The following is a 9,416-nucleotide window of genomic DNA, read 5'->3' on the forward strand; positions in this document are numbered from 1 at the left end:
TATATTTTCTATCCTTTTTAGGGTCTTTTCTAGTTTGTCAAGTCTTGATCTCAAGATTTGATTCTCCATTGCTAAGTTCTTAGTTTTTGGTTTCCCATTAAGTCCATGAGCATTTTGGTTTCTAGGCTTGTAGCTAAAATCCTTAGTGTTATTGCCTAGATTTTTACCTACCTTCCTAGACCTAGGTTTGGTTGTCTTAGCATGGAGAGCCACATGATTTTCTTTGATAACATCATGCCTTCTATTTTCATGGTAAATAACATTAAAATGATATAGATTAGAACTATCATGCTTTTTACCATTGTTTAAGAGGGTAGGTTCAATGAATGATACCTTCCTTTTTACCTTGGAGGCTCCCCCTTGAGTTGTGCTTCCTCCTTGAGCCTTGACCGTTTTTTTCCCCTTAGGGCATTGACTTCGGTAATGCCCCTTTTGATTCCAAGAGAAGCACACAATGTGCTCCTTGCTCTTCTTTGTGTTGGGGATGGTCTCCTTGGGCTTCTCCTTGCCCTTTTGTGCTACTTGGCCCTTCTTCTTGATCAATTTAGGGTATTTACTTTTGTAATGCCCTTTTTCCCTACACTCAAAACATATAATATGATTTTTATTTTTAAATGAACTATTTATACCTTCTTGTGTAGGGGTGACTTCTTCTCCTTTAGATCCGGATGCGGAGGCTTCCTCTTGATCTGATGATGATTCTCCTCCAATAGATATGTCTTGATTTGTGGAGGTGGAAGCTTCTTCATCCTCTTCTTTTCTTGACCCGGATGTGGAGACTTCTCCTTCTACTTGATCCGGTGTCACCAAAAGTTGCTCTCCCTCAATCCTAGAGGTGGAGATTTCTTCATCTTCATCTTGTACATGGAACAAGGAGTATGCTCCCTCCTTACCCTCTTCATTGCATTCCTTTGAAGATGAAGCTTCTTCTTGGACTCCTTCTTTGGAAGTTGAGCATCTCTCAACTTCGGAGTCCTCCTCTTGGTCTTGATCCAATGAGTCGCCCTCTTTGGATTCCTCTTGATTCGGAACAGTGGAGGGGATCTCATGGATTGATGCCAATTTGCTCCAAAGCTCCTTTGCATCTTCAAATTCTCCAATTTTGCAAAGAATGGTGCTTGGCAATAAATTAACCAATAATTTGGTTACCTTGTTATTCGCCTCACACCTTTGAATTTGTTCTTGGCTCCATTTGCTCTTCTTGAGGATTTTGCCCTTTGAGTTTTTTGGAGCCTCGAAGCCTTCTAATAGAGCAAACCATTGCTCTATCTCCATCATCAAGAAATTTTCAATTCTTGATCTCCAAGAATCGAAGCTTGTAGATACATATGGTGGAGGCACCCTTGTGTCGAATCCAAGTCCGTCTTGGAATTCCATGTTGAAGCTGAGCTTGAAGAAATCTTTGACTTGAAGAATTTTGCTCCAACTTCTTCACCCTCTAGCTCTTTGCCCCTTCCGGCGATGATTCCGGTGAAGAGCGGCCTTGCTCTGATACCACTTGTTAGGACCAAAATGTAGCTAGATGGGGGGGGGGGGGGTGAATAGCTCGGTGCGATCTTCGTGCTTGACGTTACTTGTTTCTTCAAAGATGTGCAGCGGAAATACAAGAAACACTACAACAATGCTAACAAATAGATTTTACTTGATATCCAACTCACAAGAGGTGACTAATCCAATGATCCACACACTCACGCACCCTTCACTATGAAAATACTCCTTCTCGGTAACTACCGAAGGCGGAGAAGCCTTACAACCTCACAATACAGCAATGAGAAAGAAAGAAGCAAAATACAAATGAATCTTACAAGATTACAATGAAAACCCTAACTTCTTCTTCTTCTTGTTGCAAATCGCCTCTTGACTTGGATGAGCCTCCAAGAACCTTCAAGAACTGGCGGTGAGGAAGTAAAGATCGTTGTGTAGAAGTTCTGTGTTCGTCTGTGGAGAAGAGAGGAAGCCGTGTCGAAGAAAACGCTCGTCAACGTCTATATTTGCGTCAATGGTCGAATCTCAATCGATTGGATTGCTTCCAATCGATTGGGGAGGCTTTGGATCGATCCAGAGCACCTCTGTGCTCTCTGGAATCGCCTTGAATCGATTTCCCGATCGATTCAAGGCTTCTCGAGCGATTTCCAGCGCTCCAATCGATCGCCCGATCGATTGGAGGCTTCAATCAATCAATTGATCGATTCAGAAGCTTACTGTTCACTCAGAAACTCTCCCAATCGATCGACCGATCGATTGGGGAAGTTTCAATCGATTACCCAATCGATTCAGCTCATTTCTGCATGAATTCGCGTCAACCAATCGATCCACTGATCGATTCAACCCCCCAATCGATCAGCCAATCGATTGGGAAGCAGAAATCTGTGCAGAACTTGAAATTAGCTTCGTTTCGCATCCGAGATCACCTCATTCCGATATCCGAGTCAAAAGTTATGGTCTTCGGAAGTTTACTACGTCCGAACTTCCTAGTTCCATACCAACTCCCTATTGGACTTACGACCGTTAAGACTTCGGTCAACTTTTAACTCATCTGGACTTTCTCTTTGTGTCAAGTGTCCGGTCCTCCATTACCCACTTGAACTTCCCAACACCAGATGTCCGATCAACCTTGATCCATATGGATTTCCTCGTGCCTGGTTTCACTCACCAGGACTTCCCTTCTGCCTAGCTTCACTCACTAGGTCTTTCACCTGGCTTCACTTACCAGGATTTTCCTTCTGCCTAGCTTCACTCACTAGGTCTTTCACCTGACTTCACTCACCAAGATTTCCTTCTGTCTGGCTTCACTCACCAGGACTTCCAGTCAAGTATCCAGTCAACCTTGACCTACTTGACTCTCCTTTACATCTCAACTGGTCAACCTTGATCAAACGAGAATTGTATCAACAATCTCCCCAAATGAACAACTGCACCTGCATTGTCCATATCATCTAAACCCAATATATTGTCAAATATCAAAACCCAAACCAAGACTCAAGCTTGGTCAACCAAGTCAACCTTGACCTAAAGGATATTGCACCAACACTCTGGGCATCAAGAATCGCCTCTGTCTTTATTGCTCACACAGTGTAATTGTGAGGGCTTAGCATCGGATAGGGAAATGACACTCCGTCGTTCTCCTTCGCAGCAACTTGTGGGATGCCAGACATTTTTGTGGAATCGTGGATTCTTGGGTGTTCTATACTGCCAAAGCTCTGATATCAAATGTTGGCTTAGAACTGATGAATAGCACACCCACAGCACATAGGAATATATAAGAAGAATAGGACAAATAGAAATTTAACTTATGAAAGAAAACCTTACATCTACCTTCTACACGCCTCTACGACCCTTTAAATACACCACAAATGATAAGAACAAAGACTACGAGATCCATAAAATAGGATTGGCTAACACTAGATCCATAAAAATAGGATCGGCTGAGTAATAAGAAATTATCAAGAAAATAAATTAAAAAAAATAAACTAATGACGTGGGGACTTAACCTTATCATGTCTGGATTATTTTCTTACATGGGTATGTGGTCTTAGACGAGCAACTTCTCCTCGTGAGCATCGCAAAATGCCTCCTGGCTCACCACATTGGGATGTCGCACCCTCCCGATGATACGCATTTGGCGATCGAATACCTTACCTCCCCGCGCGGCTGAAAAATGCACCGCTCTCAGCCGCTTGACGACGACGATGATCCCATCCTCGAGGACAGTCTTGTAGGTACTTCCAGAAAACCCCTTTCTGAGCACCTCTGCCGACGCTTTCAAAAGGCAGTCCAGCCGCAGATCCTCCCCTCCTTTGAACCAGATCAGTCTTTCTCCTTCTCCTTCAACTCTGTGATCTCGATCTCATCGGCACTACCCAGGGATTTCAATAGTTCTTCCTCAGCCACAAATACATACTGACGATCACCGCCACGCCGATAGCGATCACAAGCAAGTTGCCGACTCCGATCGCTAAGAGAACGATAAGCCCGACCTTTGTTAGGGATCTCGGACTGGATATGTGTTCAGAGGAGGAATTAAGGGAAGGGGACAAAACTGGAGACTTTTCAGCTAGCCGCGAGATCCTGCCGTTGTAATCAGGCAGCGGAGAATCGCAGAGGCCAGGGTTTTGATCAAAAGCCGAGATCGGGAACTTCGACAGAAGGCCTGCAATCTCCCCCGTCAATCGGTTCCTTGACACGTTGAAATCTCTAATCCTCCCAAACCGAAGCCCCTCTAACCCGCCGGTAAATCGATTGTGCTCGACTCGGAAGGAGGCCAGGAAAGGAAGCGCCGCGTCGAGGGAGCCGTGAGTTGGTTGTGGGAGAGGTGGAGATACTTCAACCTAGCGTTCCGGTAGTGGGTCAGAGCGGGGAGGGTGTCGGAGAGGGCATTGTTTCTGAGGCTAAGGACGCAGAGGTGAGGAAGTCGGAGAAGGAACGAGACATTGCCGGTGAGGGAGGCAGTGTCGAGACAAACGCTAGCAACACTGCCACAGTAGCACGTGACGCTAGCCCAGGAGCCAGAGCAAGGATTGCGACCCTCCCACATGTGAAGGACCCCATTGCCATCTCCGATGGATGACCTGAAAGAGAGGAGGTCGGCATCATCACCGTCGGCGCCAGCCATATTGATGACGACGAAGGTGAAATACACGAGCATCTGCGACATTGCGACATACTTAGCCAGTAAGAAGAACACTGCAGGCTCAATATATACAGAGGGAAGAGTTGGCGGGAAGTACTGTAATTGGTGGGGATTCGAAAAAGAATGAGGTTAAGAGAATAGGACACGAAGAAGATACCAAGGGTAAAAGTGCTGGGTGAGGAGGCATTCCGATGGAGTCTTTAAAGTGATTGGGGTCAAACGGAAGAGTTAAGGGACTTAAGTTGACTGATGGAGAGGTGTAGTGCAGTTTGCCAAGTAGTCCCTCCGACGGAAGTATTGGGGCGAGTAAATCGACTGTTAGCATCACGAGTGCAGTTTGCAAGGGAGCGAAGGGTCGACGTTTTCCAAATATTCTCCATTGTCCAGGGAACAAGCTAAGGATTCGGCTCAGAGCTGATGAGATTTTGGAGGTGAGTCAATGAGGATGGTCAATGAGGCAGTTCGATGACAAAAGTCAATTAATCATCTAAGAGATGTTTTTCTTGATTTATTGAGGGTCATTCCAACTTATTATAAAGTATAATAGTTCATCTTCGATTGTTTCACATCTCACACATCTTCGAACTTTCGTGTTTAGTACTCAAAATATGTTTTCAAGATCATTTATAAAAATATGATTTTTATTTTATTTTATTTATAAAGATCCTTTTATGGAGTAAAATATAACATGAAGATTTATTCAGCGAAGTAAAATAACACGCAAATCTTATTAGCATAATCACTCATCGTGAAACAGAGTGACGTTGTACTCGACGACGGCGTCGCCGGAGGTGTCGTTGACGGAGTGCGTCCGCAGGAGTGCAAACCCCTTCGCCATCCGGAACTTTCCCCGGCCGCCGATCACGGCTAGCTCACGGTCCCCGTCCAGTATGGGATTCTGCGAGAACACGCTGAAGGAGCTGCCGTTGAACGGCCCAGCCGTGAAGCCGTAGTCCAGCCCCATCACGAACATCATAGACCGCCGAGACGTCGACATGGAGAAGCCCCGCGCGTAGCCTACAACCGGCGAGTCCGCCTCGGGGCCCTCCCTCAGCGGGTCGTCGAGGACGAACAGGTTGCCGAAGGCGGCGAGCGGGCCGCCGGTGCGGCCGACGGCGGAGGCGACGAGGACGGCGCTGGGGTCGGGCCCGCCGATGGTGTCGTGGAAGAAGAAGTGGAGGTTGGTGGTGACCTTCTTGGCTTCCGTGGACTGGTGGAAGCATTGAGCCACCAAGAAGGCGAGAATAACTAGAAAGGGAGCCACTCCTCTGCCTCTACTCGCCATTGTCGTCTCCAACCCTCTCCTCTTTCTTTGATTTGCAAAAAACGGGGGCTTTTACGTGATTATATACAGGAACAAGCAAGACACATTTGGAAAATTAATATGAGAGGAGATTTCGGGGGATTAGTAAGTAGTAATTTATTAAAATGTGGATTCAATTAGGGTTGTAAAAAAGGAAAATTTAATATAAAAATATTGAAGATTTTTCCTATTCTTGATCATTCTTGCATGTAAACAAATTATAGCTTTAGCCTGTTATGGAAGCCTTATAAATATTTGAAGATAAAAATTTCTGAAGAAATTTTTTGGTTTCTTTTTTCCATTTATACGTTAAAATAATCATTGATATCATTTAAGACACATGGACTTGTTATCTGACATGGCTCAATGGTAAATGCAAAGAAATTTGCACAATAGAACCGGGGTCGTTTCTCGACAAAAACGCTGAGGATTAAAAAAAATCCTTCCACGCAGTTGCTATCTATAGTTTTTTTATTTATCTTTTTTATGTTGACTATAACACCGGTTTTGGTATCCTAAAATTATTTTGATATGATTAAATAAGTTATGTTAAGTCCTGTTATGTTTAACCTTGTATCTAAGTGTACAGAAACTTAGGAGCACAGGACATCGAGCAAAAGACGCAGCTAGCGAGCACAAGGTTAAACACAACAGGACTGTATTTAACTTTTTTTATATGCAACAGGACTTAGGAAGAAAGAAAAATAAATCAAACAAAATGAAACAAAAATAATAATAATAGGACTGTTGTGTTAAATACATGTATTCTAAATCAAACAAAATGAAACAAAAATAATAATAATGCAGCGATCGGCTGCATTTAATTATTACAATTATGCACACAAAACAACCTCGACATGGTCGAGAGTTCAAATCATACACAAACACACAAAGCCATAATAGTTGGATCTAGGATGTCTGCAACCATAGAGTTAATCTTTCTTGCACATCCTACTATTATCCTGCCTAAACTTGTATATGAGCAATGCATAATTTAACCGAAAAACAATCACACAGAACCATAAAACATGCTCTGATACCACTTGAAGGCGTTGGAATTTCGTTCTGTTTAAAATTCCCTGTACGAAAATTGTACAAGTACAGAACTTTTCCTACCAACTCGCATGTTCGATCAGACATGTGTTTGATCAATCAAGCAAGTTCTTGACGGATTAAAACACACCTTGATTGAAGTACAAGATCGTTGGCCTCTTGTGTTGGTATTCAAAAATGATACGAAGAAAACAAAACTAATCACGCAACGGAATCAAAGAACTAGTTGTACCTTTCATCGTAGCTAAAGACCTCTTGATCTTCTGTCGTATTCCTCTCCTCTTCTTGGACGTCATGTGGGTGACGATCTACCAAAACAAAACCACCCTTCTTCTCTTCTCTTCCAAACCGCCGGCCACCAAGGAGCTCTAGGATGGAGCACCTTCTCTTCTTCTTCTTCTTCCTCCTCTTTTTCCTCTTCTTCCTTTTCTTCCTCTTCTCCAAGCCAGGGGGGTGCCGACCCTAAGCAAGGAGGAGAAAGGGGGAGCGCCGGCCATAAGCAAGGTGGAGAAAGGGGGTCGGCCACAAGCAAGGAGGAGGAGGGGAGTCGTGTCGCCGACCTTAAGCAAGGGAGAGAAGGGGTGCCGGCCACAAGAAGGGAAGGGGCTTGAGGAAAAATTAGAAAATTAGATTTTAGGGGTCACCGCCTACTCCTTTTATAGGCTTGTCGTTGGTTACAAAGAAAGAAAAATAACAGAATTTTGTTTAGAAAAAATCTAAACAAAACTATGTTAAACCAAACCAAGTTAAGTTAAACCAAATCAAGTTGAGTTTAACCAAATTAAGTTAAGTTAAATCAAACCAAGTTAAGTTAAACCAAATCAAATTAAGTTAAACCAAACCAAGTTAAGTTAAACCAAACCAAGTTAAACCAAACCAGGTTATGGATGGGTGGATGCGAGACTTTATATAGAAGCTACAACAGGGACCTAGAGGAGGAATTGGTTTAGGCCTCCTGATGGGCTTGGGATTCCTGTGTTCGGCCCGAACACCCAACCCAAATCCGTCAATAATAACTCATACCAATAAAGGGTTATTATTGAACTACCGCACCAATCCCATATTACAATATGGGCTCCTTCTTATCATAAGTGTGTTAATCTCCTTGTGTTTAAGATATTGTATATCCATTAATTAAATGAGTTACTGACAACTCAATTAATTAGCATCTGATTCCAAGAGTAGTATCACTCAACTTTATTATCATGCCGGACTAAGTCCACCTGCAAGGTTTACATGATAATTCTTATGAGCTCCTCAAGGGAACATCATCAGCCTAAATAATTAGGACACAGATTCCTTCTATAATCAACAACACGCCATATAAACAGTACTATTTCTTAACTCATCGGGCCTATTGATTTAACGAATAAATCTCACCCATTGATAAGTTAAAAAAATAAATACTAAGTATATGTGCTTATTATTATATAGGGATTAAGAGGATGCACATCCATAATAACAGAGGTTTTGTTCTTTTATGAAGTCAGTATAAATTGAATAGCCTCAAATGTTCCTGCTCAATACACACATAGTGTACTAGTGTAATTTTATAGTCAAGACAGACTAATACCAAATTACACTACAACCGTTCCAATGGTTTGTCCCAATCCATCTTGGTTGTGAGCTACTATTTATAATTTATAAGGAATCGATAACATGATCTTCTGTGTGGCACCACACACCATGTTATCTATAATATAAATTAAATGGATAACTGCATTGACATATATATAAATATAAAATGCAAACATTTGACCAAAGTGATTCTCATTTCAAAATAGATGTTCATACAAAAGCTAGGCTTATAATATACATCCCAACATAAAGTCCCTAAATAAGACTCATCCTCACTAGCACACTATCCTCCAGTGACTTACCTTACTTACCATGCATGCATAATCACTTGACTTGTCTTTTACCCATCAGGTCTTCCCGTCAGTTATCAAGTCCACAGACCTAACTAGATTTCAACCAACTATCAGGTCCCGTGGACTCATCTAGACTTTCCGCCAGATATCAGATCATTCCTTGACCTATCTAGACTTCTACACCAACTATTAGGTCATCCAGATCTAGTTGAATTTTAGTATGGTGTTAGGTCCTTCAAACTCGTCAAGTCTTACACACTTGGTATAAAGGTTAGATCACATCACATCTAACTTTAATCAATTTGTTATTCATAAAAACTTAGGTTTAATCATTGGTGTCAACTACACCAACAATCTGTGTATTAATGAAGGATGACTACATTTTCAAATTTAAGTAGATGGCCCTCTGGGTCGGTCGCTCTCCAGTATTCTCCGATCATTAAAGGTTGAAATTGGCTCGGCAGTTTATCCTCCAAAATTGATTAGGAGAACAATATACTTATCTGCTCAGGGGAGCCACTGGCCATCGAGGTTTTCCCCTTTCGAAGATCCCGATCAA

General features: G+C 42.6%; 2 protein-coding genes across 2 annotated transcripts; both read right to left on the reverse strand.

The window, feature by feature from the left end:
- Positions 1-3,532: 3,532 nt before the first annotated feature.
- Positions 3,533-4,654, reverse strand: LOC121991370 (probable leucine-rich repeat receptor-like protein kinase At1g68400). Its single transcript, XM_042545379.1, has 3 exons — positions 4,225-4,654; positions 3,902-4,150; positions 3,533-3,795 (listed from the first exon to the last, which is right to left on the reverse strand). The coding sequence occupies exons 1-3, from the start codon at positions 4,652-4,654 to the stop codon at positions 3,533-3,535; spliced, it is 942 nt and encodes a 313-aa protein (XP_042401313.1).
- A 626-nt stretch (positions 4,655-5,280) lies between these two features.
- Positions 5,281-5,943, reverse strand: LOC121990526 (dirigent protein 4-like). The gene has a single exon (XM_042544643.1). It carries the CDS (start codon positions 5,913-5,915, stop codon positions 5,370-5,372), a length of 546 nt encoding a protein of 181 aa, XP_042400577.1. The 5' UTR covers positions 5,916-5,943; the 3' UTR covers positions 5,281-5,369.
- Positions 5,944-9,416: the final 3,473 nt, after the last annotated feature.

The sequence above is a fragment of the Zingiber officinale genome, chromosome 6B, assembly GCF_018446385.1.
Source record: "Zingiber officinale cultivar Zhangliang chromosome 6B, Zo_v1.1, whole genome shotgun sequence".
Taxonomy (NCBI): domain Eukaryota; kingdom Viridiplantae; phylum Streptophyta; class Magnoliopsida; order Zingiberales; family Zingiberaceae; genus Zingiber; species Zingiber officinale.

Bases quoted from the DNA above. Each gene is read 5' to 3' on its own strand.
- LOC121991370 (XM_042545379.1), bottom strand. From the start codon at position 4,654: ATGTCGCAGATGCTCGTGTATTTCACCTTCGTCGTCATCAATATGGCT. The intron at 4,151-4,224 runs GTTAGAGGGGCT...GGGAGATTGCAG, and splicing joins CACAATCGATTTACCGGCGG to GCCTTCTGTCGAAGTTCCCG. The intron at 3,796-3,901 runs GTATGTATTTGT...TCTGGTTCAAAG, and splicing joins CGGCGTGGCGGTGATCGTCA to GAGGGGAGGATCTGCGGCTG.
- LOC121990526 (XM_042544643.1), bottom strand. From the start codon at position 5,915: ATGGCGAGTAGAGGCAGAGGAGTGGCTCCCTTTCTAGTTATTCTCGCC.